General features: G+C 41.5%; 1 protein-coding gene across 1 annotated transcript in view; it reads right to left on the reverse strand.

Moving 5' to 3' along the window:
• Positions 1-19,907, reverse strand: part of GPR158 (G protein-coupled receptor 158) — a 548,344-nt gene that overhangs the window by 38,789 nt on the left and 489,648 nt on the right. Inside the window, exon 9 of the mRNA XM_055428550.2 lies at positions 153-262. Coding sequence (XP_055284525.2) covers positions 153-262 — 110 coding nt within the window. The remainder of the gene's footprint in view (positions 1-152; positions 263-19,907) is intronic.

Raw genomic sequence — 19,907 nt, forward strand, 5'->3', positions numbered from 1 at the left:
CTAAAGATATTGCCTTGAAAATGAAAAACATATATTATTTTACTATCTAAATTCCTAAAACTTAACCATTTAAGTGGCTGACTGAGCTTGCAATTATATGCTAAGCCAAACACTTTGATCCTCCCATGGGAATGAGAACTAATAAAATATACCTGTGAAGCTTGAGAGTGACAGTTCCATAAACAGTAGCAAAACCGAGAAGGCGGACCCATCTTAGGAGAATACAGCGAAATGTGCTTGGCTCAAAGTACAAAATAACAACCTGTGGGATGAGAAGAGAAAGAAAGAAACCTTCAGGATCAGCTGATGACCCACAGACTAAAATCAGTATTTCATAATCTGATGTTTAACACATGTGTATTTTGACATGAGCACATATTCATGTGAGTAAAACACTAAAATATGATTTTGATCATTCATTGTCCAAATCAAAATGTCTCCTTATGGCTTTCAAATCAGATTTAAAGTATTTAATTCTAATTTTCAGGCGTTTCTAGCAATTGTCTCCAAATTTCTGTTATGTCCAAGCTTAACTGTCTTTATTTCCCCAGATGGGACAGCCAGGTGTGCTTTCACTGCCTACCTTTCTCACCTGGAGCCTTGCCTTTTCCTGTATCCACACTTTCAGTAATATCTTCCTCCCCCCTGTGAAATACCCCTGAGAGGATTACCTGTACTGCACACCAACCCCCCATCAATCTACCAAAAATAGGAAACCCATAAAAAATTTTGCTACTGGAAGAACTACCTAAGGCATATTTTCAAGAACTTTTCCCATTTTTCTTACCAATACTAGCAGCTACCGCTAGATATAAAGATATTTTATTTGAAGTGTGTGAAGCAGGATAGAAGTGAGCCGCTTTTGTCACTAAGTAACCTAAGGGCCAAAGAACATGTACAACTGTTGGGTGCATGAGCACAGGATATAAACTGTTAGCAGAGGTGTAGGAGGGTGGGGTGAGAGAAAAAGAAACACATTTAGGGCCAGCAAGAGAGAAAGTGTGTCACCCCCAAACAACCAATTTCCTTTTACCTTTAATATTGCCTCTCGGGAACTCACTATGCTTTGCCTAGAGGTTTGTTTCCCCCAATTTTGTTGAGAGGAAGTCTTCCATGTTAAGGTCTAAGGCGGGGTGTACCCCTATGGGCATTTTAAGGAACTGGTTCTTCAACACTGCAAGTTTCTTCCTTTAAAAAAACATCTATTCATTTATTTGGCTGCACTGGGTCTTAGTTGTGGTATGTGGGATCTAGTTCCCTGACCAAGGATCAAACCTGGACCTCCTGCACTGGGAATGCAGACTCTAAGCCACCAGACCACCAGTGAAGTCCCTGGAAGTTTCTTCAGAGGCTTACAAAAGTCAATCAGCTAATTAAAGTGGTGGGATGTGCTAGGCATTGTGATAAACTTCAGAGCAGTCCCCCCGTTTCAAACAAATCTGCACAGATTATCCACCCATCTGATCAAACATGATTTCTTTTTTAGCTAGTTTTAAAGTCATCTTGATTGCTTATACTTTTTGGATACCGAACACAACAAATTCAGGAAGAAAAGAGAAGCATAGAGAAAAGAATATACATTTTTTAAATATGTACAAAATAGAAGAATCCTTTACAATTATTTTCTTTTGCAAATATAGATACAACACCAGACATAGACAATTGACCTCTGCTGTGTTTTTTCAGTGGGTATAAGGCCGGGTGCTTCTCTGGAAGAATAATGCTTAAAAGACAGACCAGTCAGTGGCCAGCATAGTCCAGTGACCTGTCCAAAGCTCTGACACTGAAAGGTGTGCCGCTCCTGTTTCACACCTGATATTTTAAGGATCTGAGCAAGTTTCCTAGTAGTGTCAGACACAGCAATTCTACTTCCCTAATTGACTCATCAAGTGTTACTTGCTCCAGGTCAGTGAAACTGGCTGTGAATTAAACAACTTTTATAGGTGAAGAAGGTGTTACATTGGGGTTTCTGTTAGTAGGTGTGTGTAAACAGTTTCATTTATTAAAAAAGAAGAATGACAGATGCCAGTGGTGAGACCTGTATTGATGAAGTTGCCATTTAATAAGGATCTGAAGGACTTCTGAGGCTTTAAGGACTTTCTCTAAACATCTATTGTGGTGCGCCTGTGTGCTCAGTCCTGTCTGACTCTTTGTGACCCCATGGACTGTAGCCTGCCAGGCTCTCTCTCTGGGATTTCCCAGGCAAGAATACTGGAGTGAGTTGCCATTTTCTTCTCCAGGGAATTTTTCCAACCTGGGGACTGAACCCGAATCTCTTGTGTCTCCTGCACTGGCAGGCAGATTCTTCACCACTGTGCCATCTGTTTGACCAAAAAGTTCATTTGGGTTTTCCATAACATTTTATGGACAAACCTGAAGAAACTTTTTGGCCAACTCAATACAATTTCCTTCAGCTTCATACAAGGAAAAGTCTTGCTAATCAAGTTTTTCCAGGCCCACTCTTCTCTCTCAAGTTTACTGTGCTCCCGACAATCATTATTGAACAAGCAAAAAATGACACATATCTTATCCTGATGGAGACCAGTCCACAAAATTCACACTTGGAAATATCTAGTGCTAAAAGCTAGTACTTAATCTATCCAGGTTTGCTATATTTTGAACTAGGAGGCTGGAAATGTATCATTTAGGCATGACTATATATATTAAAACACTTTTATACATGATTTGCTTTAAAAATAAGTAGATTCAAAGTCCTTGAATGTGTTGTAAATTATTTTTTCTATATTTGGCAAGACATACGGTTCCATACACAGGAAATATTTAGGGTGAAGATGCATGTTCTGTAAATATTTAATTATCTAAAGTTGGATTCAAACTACAAAAATTAAAAAATCCTTAACAAAGTTACTACATACATGAAGGGATCTATGGTTGTGACTATGTCTTTATATAACCACGGTCTAAAACTTATCACTTTGCACTTGGCTCCTACTATTCCAAAACAACAACAACAAAAAAGGGATAAAAGACTAAAAATACAAAATACATAACTTAAAAATTTTATAATATATACAAGTAATATTTGGGGGTTATTATAACAGTAGATGAGATACTCCACAGCCCTTCTAAAATTTCCAATGTAATACTCCCAAAGAAATAACAAGCAATGAAAGGGTGACAGCTCTAAAAACTAAAGACAAAGATGACAAGATTCCACAATTTCAGTTATGATTCTACTCACTGCTTAGAACTAACAAGCATCTTTTAAATAAAATACCACTTGTCTCATTCTCTAAACCACAGTAAGATCTGAAGACCCAAAGATAACAGAGAAATATTTTCATTCACACTCCTTGTCAAGGTCTAACACTGAGACCCATAGGCTTCTACTAAACAAAACAAACAAATTTTAAAAATTTTGGTCATGCCCTAACTGTGCAGGAACTCTTTCTACAGCAGTCAGTCTTTGAGCCTTCCAGTCCATCATCACCCCTCGTCCATCAGCTCCTCTCATCTCCATCCATTCACAGGTCAGACCTCCCAGGATGCAGCATTCAGAAAAATGATGCTTGGCTCCCCAGGAAAAGCGTGGCAAGGTGGAGAGAAGAACATAGAGATGATGTGCCTAGAAAGCACAAGGGAGCCTCCCTAGTGTGTCTTCCCAACATGCCATGAGAAAATGCACTTTGCAGAAATATCGCATCTTAACAAATGTAATAAAAACAAGCGACTATTTTTGTTTTAAAATTTTATGCCCTCAGTTTAACAGAAACATCTACTTCTGCTTGATTGCTTACGCCAAAGCTTTTGGCTGTGTGGATCACAATAAACTGTGGAAAATTCTTAAAGAGAAGGGAATACCAGACCACTTTACCTGCCTCCTGAGAAATCTGCATGCAGGTCAAGAAGCAACAGTCAGAACTGGACATGGAACAACAGACTGGTTCCAAATTGGGAAAGGAGTATGTCAAGGGTGCATATTGTCACCCTGCTTATTTATCTTATATGCAGAGTACATCATGTGAAGTACCAGGCTGGATGAAGAATAAGCTGGAATCAAGATTGCTGGGAGAAATATCAATAACCTCAGATATGCAGATGATACCACCCTTATGGCAGAAAGTGAAGAAGAACTAAAGAGCCTCTTGATGAAAGTGAAAGAGGAGAGTGAAAAAGTTGGCTTAAACCTCAACATTCAGAAAACCAAGATCATGGCATCCAGTCCCATCACTTCATGGCAAATAGATGGGGAAACAATGGAAACAGTGACAGACTTTATTTTTTTGGACTCCAAAATCACTGTAGATGATGACTGCAGCCATGAAATTAAAAGACGCTTGCTTCTTGGAAGAAAAGTTATGATCAACCTAGACAGCATTTTAAAAAGCAGAGACATTACTTTGCCAACAAACATTCATCTATTTAATGCTATGGTTTTTTCAGTAGTCATGTATGGATGTGAGAGTTGGACTATAAAAAAAGCTGAACGACGAAGAATTGATGCTTTTGAACTGTGGTATTGGAGAAGACTCTTGAGAGTTCCTTGGACTGGAAGGAGATCCAACCAGTCCATCCTAAAAGAAATCAGTCCTGAATATTCATTGGAAGGACTGATGTTGAAGCTGAAGGCCTGATGTTGAAGCCAGTATTTTGGCCACCTGATGCAAAGAACTGACTCATTTGAAAAGACCCTGATGCTGGAAAAGATTGAAGGCAGGAGGAGAAGGGGACAACAGAGGATGAGATGGTTGGATGGCATCACCGACTCAATGGACATAAGTTTGAGTAAACTCTGGGAGTTGGTGACAGACAGGGAGGCCTGGCATTGCAAAGAGTTGGACACGACTGAGGGACTAAACTGAACTGAACTGAATCACCCTAAGTGGCAGTCTGGGCTCAGCCACTGATTGGACATTTGACCTGGGACATATGACACAGAACTTAAGAACACAAATTCCTTAAGTTCTGTGGGTGTGTTTCCTCAGAAGCTTAATGAAAATAATGAAAACTCCTATAGTATTAATAGAAGCACTGAATAAACCACAGATAAATGAAGAAACATCAATTTTACCCTTATCCTTCCAGGGAGGGTGAGGAAAGTTTCTAAGACCTAATAAAATGCACTAAGAATTCTACTTTTAGAAAAATATTCCACATATACGTGCATACAAAATAAGCAAAGATGTATATCTAGGAATATTCACTAAAGCATCCTGTGCAATAGAAAAACTGAAAACATTCTCCCACCCAGAGAGGATGCCTTAAACCTATAATTCATGTTCAGTTCAGTTCAGTTCAGTTGCTCAGTCGTGTCCGACTCTCTGCGACCCCATGAATCACAGCACGCCAGGCCTCCCTGTCCATCACCAACTCCCGGAGTTCACTCAAACTCATGTCCATAGAGTCAGTGATGCCACCCAGCCACCTCATTCTCTGTCGTCTCCTTCTCCTCATAGCCATACAAAATGCAAAACCATGAACTTCAAAATAATCAATGGATCTGACTCTGTTGCTGTAGAAACATCTTTAAGAGAAATTGTAAATGAAAAGAAAGTTGCATAAGAGTATTAAGATATGATTCTGTTTGTATGTATGTAAAAAAGGAATGTCTGGCTGCTCACTCAATGGATGATTAAGACTACCTCTAGGGTGGATGGCTTGGGGATTGAGGGGGTGGGGAAGGAGAGAAGGGATTTTTACTTTTTAACTTATATCTTTTGGTACTAGCTGGCGTTTTTATAATGAGAATGTATTACTTTGTAGCAAACAAATAAAAAATTTATGTAATAATTATAAATACGTGGAGGGTTGTTTCTTTTTTTAACATTTTTTTTTGGAAGTGGACCATGTTTAAAGTCTTTATTGTATTTTATTACAATATTGCTTCTGTTGTTTATGTTCTGTTTTTGGCTGAGGGGCACATGGGTTCTTAATTCCTTGACCAGGGACTAAACTCCCACTCCTTGCTTTGGAAGGCAAAGTCTTAACCACTGGATCACCAGAGAAGTTCCTGGAGAGTTGTTTCTAAGTACTAGGGATCTGAGGGTGAAATGGAAAAGGTACTGTATGTAATATCTATGAACTGACATTATATGGAGGCAGCAATATACAGAATAATGACCTCAGAAAACTTGGAGGGTCTTAAGAACCCCAGATCTCAGTAAAGAAACAAAAGGTGCAACAGAGCTCACAGAAAGAGAGTAGAAGTATAGCATTTTGAGAAGAAAGGATAAAAAATGATAAAGATTCACAATATCTAAAAGATGATTAAAAGCAAAAGCTTTTTTTTTTTTTTTACTTCCCAGAAGAGAATATACAAGATGCTTGCTCATTGAGCCATTTCCTGGTCTCAGGCGGCCCCTGGCCCTTGGCCATCTGTTTACCTGAGCTTTGTGGGTCATTCTTTCCCCCTGAGACTCTTGCATCCACCATTCACTCAGAAAAACCATCTCTCTGTTCAGAGTCTGAAGACTCTTCCCAATTTGTTGACGAAAACGTGCAGAACACAGAAAACAACAGGTTCTATAAACCACGCTAAAAGTCTAAAAAAGGAATGATTCAAGCTACAGTCACAAGTCATTCCTCCCGCCATGGGGAAGCAGGCAGTGCCAGGACCCACCCTCGATGCCCTGAGCAGGAAGAAGCCTGGATTCCTTGAGAAGCCGAGGAATACAGGGAAAGACTTCAGTATTTGGAGACATAAGGGACTTCTCTGCCACTTACTAACTGCGTGACCTTGAGCAGCTCGTTCTGACCATCTCTTCCCTCATCTGGGAAGCTGAGTTAATAACCTCTCCCCTCCCTGCCCCCCAGGATGGGGAAAAAATGTATGTGAAAGCACTGATCAACTAGAGTGGTGTAATTATTTCTCCTACACTTATTCCTTCAGGACTGATGCAAAACCCTTTTCTCTCTTATTTAAAATAAGCATTAGGTGACTCTACCTGATCTTTATAAATGCACTCTCGATGGCAAATTAACATAAACATCAAATTGCCATGATGAGGGAACTGTTCTAGCAGCCTGGTTCAGTCTGAGTCATTCACTGCCTCGCTCCTTTGGGAGAGGACACATTCTTATTACTCAGTTCCAAATAAAAGGCTGAAAATAAAGATCTAAGTTTAACTGTGGGTTACCATAAAAGCTCTTCAAGAATGTGTCAGTAAGCATTAACAAATGGATTTCTCAATATATTTTTAATCCTCCTCCTATTCACTTTCCTGTTCTGTAGTGCTCTGCTTAACATGTAATTACTGCTGATAATAAAAATCAATCTCTACATGGAACTGTTACTGTTTATTGCATACTTGATTATCTAGTTCCTTGAATGGAGATACTCAGAAGGTTCAGTGACTAGCTCAAGATGATGTAGTTGAAACACACTGAACGTGGAATTATTCTAAATTGTCAATATTTTCACGTTTCTTTTTAATGAAAAGCTGTTTGGTATCCAAAGGTCACATTTTCTTATTGGTAAAAATCAAGTTATTAATTGGTCTCCAACAGAAGTAGTTCGAAGTCAATGTTCTTCAGATAATTATTTTTCCACATGTAGACAGGAGTCTTCTCCTTTTGAAATTCTTGCAATTTCCTGCTCCCCTCCACCCTAATCTCCACAAGAACTGAACTCGAAGGTCTTTCCCATGCACAGAACCTTCTTTTGTCACGTCCTGCTGTTCAATATGTTCTGCACATCCACACACTCTAACTCCACAATTTCTTGCCTCCTCTACGCCTCTGTCTTTCTCAGATGAGGGGAAATCTACACAGCCCACGAGGAAGGTGGGCATCACCTGGAAAAGCTGTCTTGGACCATACACCACAGGCTCAAGACCATGGGAATAAAGCTGTTTCGAGGAATACTACTTGCTTGCTACCTTAAGGACATCTTTATCTCAGTGAACAGAAGTTATATGATGTATTTTGCCACAGGTTTTCCAGCCAAAATACAAATTTGATAAAATCTTACCCTTGCCTAGAAACCACTCTTGGCTTCCTGTTTTACATTTAAGTAAAGTTTACATTGCTCAAAATGGTTTACAAAGTCCCTTCTGTGTCCCCATCATCCTTTATTGGTTCTCTCTCGCAATACCACCTCTTCTCTGTGCTCAGAGTCCTTTTTTCCTTTATTATGGAACATATTACATGACATTGCAATACCATTTGTACACTAGATCTCTGGTCCACAGGGCAGTATGTTCAATTTATGCCAATGGAATGAATGAATGGAAGTGGTTTTCATCTAGTAATCATCAGCTCCAAATTCAGAAGGTTTAACAAACTAAATGCACTAAGATAAACTGAGAAGCATGATAACATATCCAAGTCACAGAGAAATGAGGAGCTCTTGGAATAGCCTTTGGTGACAGTCATGGAATAAGATGTGCCACTATATTCTCATAAGGCAAGTACAACTAGGAAGTGTTATAAATAGTTCAATTTTTTCTTTAAACTTTTGGCTGCACCAAGTGGCATGTGGGATCTTAGTTCCCTGACCAGGAATCAAACCTGTGCCCCTGCAGTGGAAGTACAGAGTCCTAACCACTGTACTGTCAGAAGTCACAATAGTTCAATTTTAAAGGCACTTGATAAAAAGGTAATTTTAAAATATTTTTCTTCCTGGTTGTCACAGTGCCTATTAGAATCTTTTTTATCTATAAAAAATTCCTAATGAAATTTATCTGAAAGGATTAGACTGATGACAACTAACTGAAAGCACTTAGGATAGAATAAGTTCTAGAAAGCAGAGGTATAGGATAAGGAAGTTTTGATGGGCACTAGACCCCGGTTCGATTCCTGGGTTGGGAAGATCTGCTGGAGAAGGGATAGGCTACCCATTCTAGTATTCTAGGGCTTCCCTTGTGGCTCAGCTGGTAAAGAGTTTGCCTGCAATGCAGGAGACCTGGGTTCGATCCCAGGGTTGGGAAGATCTCCTGGAGAAAGGAAAGGCTACCCACTCCAGTACACTGGCCTGGAGAATTCCATGGACTGTATAGTCCATGGGGTCTCAAAGAATTGGACATGACTGAGGAACTTTCACTTTCAGAAGGAAAGAGGGCTTTCCTGGTGGCTCAGTGTTAGGGAATCCACCTGCCAATGCAGGAGACATGGGTTTTATCCCCGGGTTGGGAAGATTCGCTGGAGAAGGAAATGGCAAGCCATTCCAGTATTCTTGCCTGGGAAATACCATGGACAGAGGAAGCCTAGTGGGCTTCAGTCCATGGAGTTGAAAGAGAGTTGGACATGACTAAGTGACTAAACAGCAACAAGAAGGAAAGAAACTCTTCAGGACATGGCCTACTGGTCAGAGCAGGGGAGCCCAGTGAGGCAGGCTCCAAGATGTTAGAAGACAGCCAGTACCCAGATTGGACAGTGTTTGGTACTGATACAAGAAGAGGTGCTGAGGGACTGACTTCCTTGCAGTCCAGTGATTAAGACCCCATACTTCCAATGCAGGGGGTGTGGGTTCGATCCCTGCTCAGGGATCTAAGATCCCACTTGCCATGTGGCAAGGCCAAAAAGTTTTTTAGAAAAAGAAGAGATGCTGAAAGGAGAGGAGCAGATCCCAGGTCTGTTTGCTGCTGCTTCCTGTAAAGACGTTTTCTCGCTCCAAGAGTTTTGTCATGTCAAAATCCCTTAATTTATGCAAGACCTCAAAGAGACCTTTCGTCTGCATCTATTTTCTCACGTATGTGCTTATTTGTCTGGGTAGCTGAGGAGCACTGTTCACTGGATATATTTTTAACCTTTCCTGCCTGATGCTGACTCACTGGCAGTAGCTGCTCTGGCGGCAGCCCCTTGCCTGTGGTGGTGGGGTGGGAATGGGGCAAGGGCACACAGCTGCAAAGGCTTCAGAGGCTGTCAGGTGGGCCTCCTGCCCATCAGTGGTGTCTGCTGCTGTTGCTAAGTTGCTTCAGTCGTGTCTGACTCTGTGCGACCCCATAGCCGGCAGCCCACCAGGCTCCCCTGTCCTTGGGATTCTCCAGGCAAGTACACTGGAGTGGGTTGCCATTGCCTTCCCCAGCAGCAGTGTCTAGACAGGTCCTAAGTTCTGTGGATTCCCATCTGCAAGAACATTTCATGACCACAGGTCAGTTTGCGATGTTCTCAAACTTCACAGAAATGGAATCACCGCGTGTGTATTCTGCTGTGAGACTGAATGACGATCACATGCTTGATGCAGAAGCCAGCTTTGAGTTGGCATGAGAGGGGTTTTAGCCTTTGACAAAATTTGTGAGAAAAAAAAAAAAAAGGAAAGGCCCTTTCTCTTATGTACAGTATGCCTGTTGCTTATGACTTTTAAAATTTGTCTTAGGCACATGTCTTCCCTGTTTTGAGCTTACCTTTTGTCTTTTTTGGAGGACACAGTTCAATTTCTTACACCATGGACATACCATCGCCAACCCCTCCGGTCCCACGGTGGGGGAACGTGCACCAGAATGAACTGGTATTTTTTTCTTAACTTAATAAGCACCCCTCCGTTTTTGTTTTTGCTTTTATGCTGTGCATGCAGGATCTTAATTCCCTGACCAGGGATAGAATCTGTGCCCCCTACATTGGAAGTGCAGAGTCTTAACTACTGGACCACCAGGGAAGTCTTGTTAGCCCCTCCACTTTGATTTATAGGAACTCAAAATCAAGGGAAAAGGTTAACTGTTTGCTCTTAGAAATAAAATATGGATTAAATTAGAACTCTAAAATATATTTTATATAAAATAGAGAAATTGCCCAACTACTGGGAAGGCCTTTTGAATTTTCAAAAAATTTTCACATTCTGTCATTTTAGAAGCTACACTTTGGCTCAGGAGGGGGAGACCCCCCATCAGAAGCACAAAGGGGATGTGAACACAGACCTCTAGTTGTCACCCAACCTCCTGACTCTTTCCCCTATGACCTAAATATATGAAGGGTTGAGGAGAAAAAGACACTATTCTGTGGGAATAGAATGAAACTATAATTTGTTTATGCTGTCATACTAACGCAGTTAGGTAAGAAGGGCCAGTGGGGTTTTTTGTTTGTTTAACTCAAACTGATGGGAAAGTAAGACTATATGCAAACTACTGTTGCTGGCTTGCCAGTAATTAGAAAGAGGAAAAAAAAATAAAAGCCAATGGGTGGAACAGGGCAGATATGGATGTAGGACCAAGGTCTCTTAACACAATAGATCAAGTTCCCCTGTACCTCCACTGGCAGGCATGAAGGATTTTTCTTTTTAATTCATTTTTCTTTTTCTGTAATATGTTTTTAATCGGAGTATAATTGCTTTACATTGTGTTGTTAGTTTCTGCTGTACAACAACGTGAATCAGCTACAGGTATATATACATCTCCTCCCTCTTGAGCCTCTCCCCTCACCCCCACCCCACCCCTCGAGGTCATCACAGAGCAACAAGCTCAGCTTGCTGTGCTATGCTGCAGCTTCCCACCAGCTACTGACTTGACACACAGTGGTGTATACATGTCAACGCTATGCTCTCAATTGAGGCCACCTTCTCCTTCCCTCACTGCGGCCACAAGTCCACTCAGTATGTCTGTCTCTACTCCTGCCCTGCAGGTAGGTTCCTCCATACCATATTTCTGAAGAATGCTTTAACAGTGGCTCTTCATTGGTGTAGTCGCCAGGCCAGCTGATAAGATTCCTATATTCCCTTTAACCCCATCTCAACCTTCACAACACAGCTATTGAGGTGTTATGTGTTTCATGACAATTTCTTGGCATCATCTTGTGTTAGTAACCTTCCTTTATAGTTTCCCTTTCTACTAGTGTGAGCTAGTATAATAACATATTATAAGTGAAGGCAATGCTTGAGTAGCCATGGCAACCTCCTCCAGTGCAGCCAGCCACGTTCCCTTCCCTGAAACCCAAGGCTTCTCAAACATGCCTTTTGATGAGCAAAACTTTTTAACTCTAATGAATTCCAAAGTATCCACTTTTTCTTTCATTTTCAGTGATTTGTGTGGCTTTTCCTGGTCCTTCTCCCCATTGCCCCTGACATATTTATAAAGTTGTTTTGGCACCATTTGTTGAAAAGACTTAACTTTCCACATTGAATTACCTTGATACCTTTGTAAAAAAATCAATTGACCTTCTAGAGTGGATCTATCTCTGGCTACTTCATTTTGTCTGATTGATCTAGTTACCGGTCCTTAGTCCAATTAACACTGTATTGCGTCACTGTATTGTGTACAGAGCCTTACAGTAACTCTTGAAATCTGACAGCATAACCCCTCCAGCTTTGCTCTTCCTACATATTGGTTTGGTTAGTCTAGATCCTTTGCTTATCTATATAAAATTTAGAATCAACTTGTTAATTTCGACAAGAAAAGCCTGTTGGAGTTTTGCTTAAAATTGCAATGTTTCTATAGACCAAATGGAGGAAAATCAACATTATTTAATTCCTGAACATTATATGTTCCTTTATTTATTAGGTTTTCTTTATTTTTACTAATATTTTGTGGCTTTTCAGCGTAGATATCTTGCATCATTCTGGATGGTTAGTGCTTTTAGATGCTATAGTAAGTATAATTAAAATTTTTTCATTTTTTAAGTTGTTTCCTACTATCTATAAGAAAATTGATTTTTGTATGTTGACTTCGTATCCTACAACTTTGTCAAATTAACTTATTCATTATAGTTTTGTACATTTCTTCAGATCGTCTATTGTAAATAAGTATGTTGTTGATGAATTAAAACATATTGCTGCTTCCTTTTCAGTTTGTACCCTTTCCTTTCTTTATCTTGCCTCACTCCAACTAGCCAGGACTTGCAGTATGAGGTTGAATGGTATTAGCGTGAACAAATATCTATGTGCTGTTCCTGATCTTAAGGAAAAAGCATGTATTTCACTATTAAGTATGGTTTTAGACAGACGCATTTTATCATACCGAGAAAGGGCTTTTCTATTTTCCTTCTGAGACTTTTTATTATACATAGGTATTGAATTTTGTCAGATTTTTTTCTACATCATTTGGGAAGGTATATCAATTTTCTCCTTTATCCTACTAGTGTGGTGAATTATCAGTTCAGTTCAGTCGCTCAGTCGTGTCCGACTCTCCGCGACCCCATGAATCACAGCACGCCAGGCCTCCCTGCCCATCACCAACTCCCGGAGTACACTCAAACTCATGTCCACAGAGTCGGTGATGCCATCCAGCCATCTCATTCTCCGTCGTCCCCTTCTCCTCCCGCCCCCAACCTTTCCCAGCATCAGAGTCTTTTCCAGTGAGTCAACTCGTCGCATGAGGTGGCCAAAGTATTGCAGTTTCAGCTTTAGCATCAGTCCCTCCAATGAACATCCAGGATTGATCTCCTTAGATCCCCATGGAAAAGAAATGCAAAAGAGCGAAATGGCTGTCTGAGGAGGCCTTACAAATAGCTGTGAAAAGAAGAGAGGCGAAAAGAAAGGAGAAAAGGAAAGATATAAGCATCTGAATGCAGAGTTCCAAAGAATAGCAAGGAGAGACAAGAAAGACTTCCTCAGTGATCAATGCAAAGAAATAGAGGAAAACAACAGAATAGGAAAAACAAGAGACCTCTTCAAGAAAATTAGAGATTCCAAGGGAACATTTCATGCAAAGATGGGCTCGATAAAGGACAGAAATGGTATGGACCTAACAGAAGCAGAAGATATTAAGAAGAGGTGGCAAGAATACACAGAAGAACTGTACAAAAAACATCTTCATGACCAAGATAGTCACGATAACGTGATCACTGACCTAGAGCCAGACATCTTGGAATGTGAAGTCAAGTGGGCCTTAGAAAGCATCACTACGAACAAAGCTAGTGGAGGTGATGGAATTCCAGTTGAGCTATTTCAAGTCTTGAAAGATGATGCTGTGAAAGTGCTGCACTCAATATGCCAGCAGATTTGGAAAACTCAGCAGTGGCCACAGGACTGGAAGAGGTCAGTCTTCATTCCAATCCCAAAGAAAGGCAATGCCAAAGAATGCTCAAACTGCCGCACAATTGCCCTCATCTCACACGCTAGTAAAGTCATGCTCAAAATTCTCCAAGCCAGGCTTCAGCAATATGTAAACCGTGAACTCCCAGATGTTCAAGCAGGTTTTAGAAAAGGCAGAGGCACCAGAGATCAAATTGCCAACATCCGCTGGATCATGGAGAAAGCAAGAGAGTTCCAGAAAAACATCTATTTCTGCTTCATTGACTATGCCAAAGCCTTTGACTGTGTGGATCACAATAAACTGTGGAACATTCTGAAAGAGATGGGAATCCCAGACCACCTGACCTGCCTCTTGAGAAACCTGTATGCAGGTCAGGAAGCAACAGTTAGAACTGGACATGGGACAACAGACTGGTTCCAAATAGGAAAAGGTGTACGTCAAGGTTGTATATTGTCACCTTGCTTATTTAACTTATATGCAGAGTACATTATGAGGAACGCTGGGCTGGAAGAAGCACAAGCTGGAATCAAGATTGCTGGGAGAAATATCAATAACCTCAGATATGGAGATGACACTACCCTTATGGCAGAAAGTGAAGAGGAACTCAAAAGCCTCTTAATGGAAGTGAAAGAGGAGAGTGAAAAGGTTGGTTTGAAGCTCAACATTCAGAAAACAAAGATCATGGCATCTGGTCCCATCACTTCATGGGAAATAGATGGAAAAACAGTAGAATCAGTGGTGAATTATAGTATTTGATATTTTTAAAACATATTAACCCAACCTTGAATTTTTGAGATAAACACCAGTTGGCCACAAAGTATTATTACTTTTACCTATCTGATTTGTTAATATTTTGTTAGGGAATTTTTGGATATACATTCATGAAAGTTGTTTTTATACATACTTATGATATCCTAGTCAGGTTTTGGTATCAAGGTGTTCCCTCTTCTTTTATTATCTTGGGAAGTGTTCCCTCTTCTTTTATTATCTGAAACAGTATCTCCATGGGAGAAAATGCCACTGTGTGGAAGCCAGCATTTCCTCTGGGTTAGCCCCTTGCTAACACTGCTGCTGCTGCTGCTGCTGCTAAGTCACTTCAGTCGTGACCGACTCTGTGTGACCCCATAGACGGAAGCCCACCAGGCTCCCCCGTCCCTGGGATTCTCCAGGCAAGAACACTGGAGTGGGTTGCCATTTCCTTCTCCAATGTGTGAAAGTGAAAAGTGAAAGTGAAGTCGCTCAGTCGTGTCCGACCCTTAGCGACCCCACAGACTGCAGCCTACCAGGCTCCTCCATCCATGGGATTTTCTAGGCAAGAGTACTGGAGTGGCTTGCCATTGCCTTCTCCGTTGCTAACACTACTGATAGCATATTAAAAAGCAGAGACATTTCTTTGTCAACAAAGGTCCATCTAGTCAAGGCTGTGGTTTTTCCAGTAGTCATGTATGGATGTGAGAGTTGGACTGTGAAGAAAGCTGATCGCCGAAGAATTGATGCTTTTGAACTGTGGTGTTGGAGAAGACTCTTGAGAGTCCCTTGGACTGCAAGGAGATCCAACCAGTCCAGCCTAAAAGAGATCAGTCCTGGGTGTTCATTGGAAGGACTCATGCTGAAGCTGAAATTCCAATATTTTGGCCACCTCATGCAAAGAGCTGACTCATTGAAAAAGACCCTGATGCTGGGAGGGATTGGGGGCAGGAGGAGAAGGGGACGACAGAGGATGATATGGCTGGATAGCATCACCGACTGGATGGATATGAGTTTGGGTAAACTCCAGAAGTTGGTGATGGACAAGGAGGCCTGGCGTGCTGTGATTCATGGGGTCTCAAAGAGTCAGACACAACTGAGCAACTGAACTGAACACTACTGCAGTTAAGCAACTAAAGGCTTGACTGTTACTTTCATTTTTGGCTTCTTACATTAATCAGTTATTCTGACACCTGGTAGCTCAGCCCCCTCCAGCTCAGCTCAGCTCTTGACAGCATTATTTAGTACAATTTTATCTTTTAATCTTGTGAATAGTTTTTAAAAATACAATAATAAAGAAATTAAGAAACCGACAATAATAAAATACCCTGGCATTTGCACACCAAACAAATTAAAAATAACCATGTATAGTTTTGCTACTAATTGCCTTGAGACTTTAAATAACTTAAGACTACCCATATCAAGTGGAAGCTTCTTAATTCCACTCCACAGTCCCACTGTCTCCTACCTTCTCCAGAGGCAAGCACTAAAGTGAATTTGATGTATATACACCCAGGACATGTTTTTCTACTTTTGTTCCATTTATGTGCATCCATCAATAATATATAACTTTATTTTGTGAGTTTTCAAATTTGTATATAAGTGGTAAATTGTGTATTAGCCTTTTGAAATTTATAGGTCTGTTTTTGTAGAATTAAACTGATTCAATTTCCATCAAGACAAAGCTAAAGCCAGGTCTCTAATCGTTCATTTCCCTCCAACTCCCATATCTCATTACTAAAGCCAAGGAGAATTAGATGAGAGTTGGCTTTATCTTCAAAGAGTTTCAGAAATAAGGATGTTGTATCTCTGTTGGGACATCTCTCTTTATGAAAAAGTAAGCATATAACTTCCCTGAAAACAGAACCCCACTAGGTTTTCAGAGCTTCTCTGGTGGTTCAGACAGTAAACAATCTACCTGCAGTGCAGGAGACATGGTTTGAGCCCTGTGTCAGGAAGATCCTCTGGAGAAGGATATGGCAACCCACTCCAGTATTCTTTTCCCTGGAGAATCCCCATGGACAGAGGAGCCTGGTAGGCTACAGTCCATGGGGTCACAAAGAGTTGGACACGACTGAATGACTTTCATTTAAATGCAGGGTATCTGTTACATGTCATAGCCATGCCAAGCTCTGGCCTCCCAGTTGGGGAGTAACAATATTAACAGAATCTAGTTGAAAATTCTCACTTAAGTGTTTTTCAGACATTTCCCTAAAGCTGACGATGAATTACAGGAGTGGGAAGGGTTTCTGAGATCACTTACGTTGCCTTACCTTATGAAATTACCTTAAGTATGAAACTCTTAAGTATCTGAAATAAGGCTCTGACCAGAGCCCTATACACTCATAGTTTTGTACATTTTGTACACTGACTGGGGCCTTACAGATCTTGCTAAATTGCATTTTAGCTGTCATGCTCTTAGCCTTAATTGATGACTGTTTCAGAAATACCTCTAAGAAATTCGTTATTGCATTTGTCAGTGGAATATAAAAGAGTGATAGAAGTCTTCATGAGAATCTTTGGGACTTACTATGATCAGTTTGCTTTCTTATCTCAGAGAAACTCCTAATTGTATAACTGTGTTTCCCACTTTGTGTTAGCTGTTAGCAAGTTCCAAGTCAAATTTTTGATCCATTTCTAGTAAGTTCATGAAGCTACAAAACCATATGGGATATATCTACAGAACTAATGAGTTACCCTTTTTTTTCCTACCAAATTTTCTTTTCCTCTTGATTCCTATAATAAATTGCTACATTTTAATTTCTGAACAATTTTCATTATTTTGCTATTCTGTACATATCTCTATAAAACTTTATTATTTTTAAATTTTATGTATTAATTATTGGCTGTGATGGGTCTTCATTGCTGCATGCAGGCTTTTCTCTGGGTGTGGTACACAGGCTTCTCGTTGCGTGGCTTCTCTTGTTGCAGGGCAAGGGGTCTAGGCCATGCAGGCTTCAGTAGTTGCTCTCTGGCACATGGCATCTTCCCAGACCAGGGGTTGAACCCATGTCCCCTACACTGGCAGGTGAGTTCTTAACCACTGGACCATCAGGGAAGTCCTGCATATTGTACTAAATTTTGCACATTAGTCCTCCAACATTGGATGACTGCCAACAATAAGGGAGATCATTGCCTTCTGGGGGCAGGGAAACAAACCAGCTTATGTTCAGTGTTTGGAGAACTACCAGGCTGCCAAGTGGTCCCACCCTAATCCTCAGTCACAAGACTAGTATCAGGGCAACTTTATAAATGTGGTTCTAAATGAGAGCATCACTCAGAGCTTTGGCTGGATCCCACTTACCCTGGTTCAATGTATATGGGACAATCTATTAATACGTCAAGTGTCTGACCCATGGTAGGTGTTTGATATATGGTAGCGTTCTCCCCTGCCTAGAGTCCTGGGTAGGGTAGTTTATTGTGGAAACACATTGGCTATATCAACTTGAATCTGTTCTGAAGTTAGTTTTGAAAATCATGACTGTTCTGAGGTTATATAAGCCTACCTCTCTGTCTTAGGGGAAGCTGAAAATACTCTTAGACTCAGGCATTCTCTCTCTGGGACTCTCCCTGGGTTATACTGTCTCACTGCAAGAAGCAGTAATCAGAGCTGGAAACTTTCCAGGGCAAAGGGTGTGTGATACAGCAGCTCCCGGTGGGGCGCAATGTCGGCAAATTAGCTATGGAGGCTGAAGCTTTCCAGAACTTAGCGATGGGTCCCTGGTACATACTGCAGGGAAGACAATAGCTTGCAGCTATTGGGAGAGCCCAGTACATGGAAGGGAGGGTCAGAAGATAAGATGGAAGGAAACACAGCACCTGGTCTTACCATTCAGACCCTGGCTCTGCTCCATATGTGCCAGGCAAGTTGGACAGCTTATTTTACAGTGGGTCCTGTTCTCTCAACACTAAAATGAAAACTAAGATTTCCTCAGTCTCAGTCACAGAATATTAGGACGATCGATGAGGTAGCGTCAGGCATCCTCTCCAACCTGACCTCCCACAGGTTTAAGCCCCTTGAGTGTGGAATGTTCATCTCTCTATCAGACAGGAGCTACGCCCGAGTCCACAGCCATTTCTGGATGGTTTTCCTCCAGGCTCTATAGCTTCTTTCAACAAACGTCTTCCCCACCTACTGTCTGCCAGGCAGGCTGAAGTGCTGAGTGCGCTGCTGGGGATACACTGACAAAACACGATTCGGCCCTCCTGCAAATTGTGGTTAATTTAGAGAGGGAGAGAGACCATATACACATAAGCACAGATAAATAGACAAATGATTTTAAAAGATCGTGAAAGAAAACAAACTAGGGTCAGTGATAGAAAATAATGGAAGGAGAAGGTTTTGGTAAGATGGTCAGGAAAGGTAGCTCAGAGAGACATCTGAGCAGAGATGATGCTGTGTGCCCCCTGGTGGAATCGTGTGGCTGCGCAGGCTCACTGCTAGGAACCCCAGTACTGCCTGATTTTAACCTCTCTTCAAACCTTCACACATTGGAGAAGGAGATGGCAACCCACTCCAGTGTTCTTGCCTGGAGAATCCCAGGGACGGGGGAGCCTGGTGGGCTTCCGTCTATGGGTTCACACAGAGTCGGACACGACTGAAGTGACTTAGCAGCAGCAGCAGCAGCAGCAAACCTGTCAATCCTACAGGAAATCAACCCTGAATATTCACTGGAAGGACTGATGCTGAAGCTCCAATACTCTGGTGACCTGATACGAAGAACTGACTCCTTAGAAAAGGCCCTGATGCTGGGAAAGATTGAGGGCAGGAGGAAAAGGGGGTGACAGAGGATGAGGCAGTTGGATGGCATCACTGACTCAATGTATATGAATTTGAGCAAGCTCCGGGTGAGAGTGGAGGACAGAGGAGCCTGGCGTGCTGCAGTCCATGGCGTCGCTAAGAGTCACACGTGGCTTTGTGACAACAATAGCCTTCTCTCTCCTCGGTTATCCTCTCCCCAAAGCAACCCCGACTTTCTCTGTCCTGAGCTGTGACGAGGGGAATTTTTGCTTCCCAGTTTGCCTAGGGCAAGTCTGGGTGTCCGCTCTTCCCTCTGCCCCTTTCAGGCTTGCTGCTTGTTACCAGAAGTGATTTCCGTAAAGCATCCATCTACCTCTGTGCATGACAGACCGAAACCCCTGTGTGCTGGATAACGTCAAGTCTTAAAGTACGTTTTCCTTCAATGTGAATGTGAATTGATGCCAGACACAGCTGGAGATCTCCAAGCAAACTGTTTTCAGAGGAATAAAATGTCCAAATGATTCCAAAATTAATTTGATCTCACACAGCAACCTCGC

Source organism: Moschus berezovskii, chromosome 15 (genome assembly GCF_049115385.1).
Source record: "Moschus berezovskii isolate FMDL1 chromosome 15, NW_MosBer_1.0, whole genome shotgun sequence".
NCBI classification, from domain to species: Eukaryota; Metazoa; Chordata; class Mammalia; order Artiodactyla; family Moschidae; genus Moschus; species Moschus berezovskii.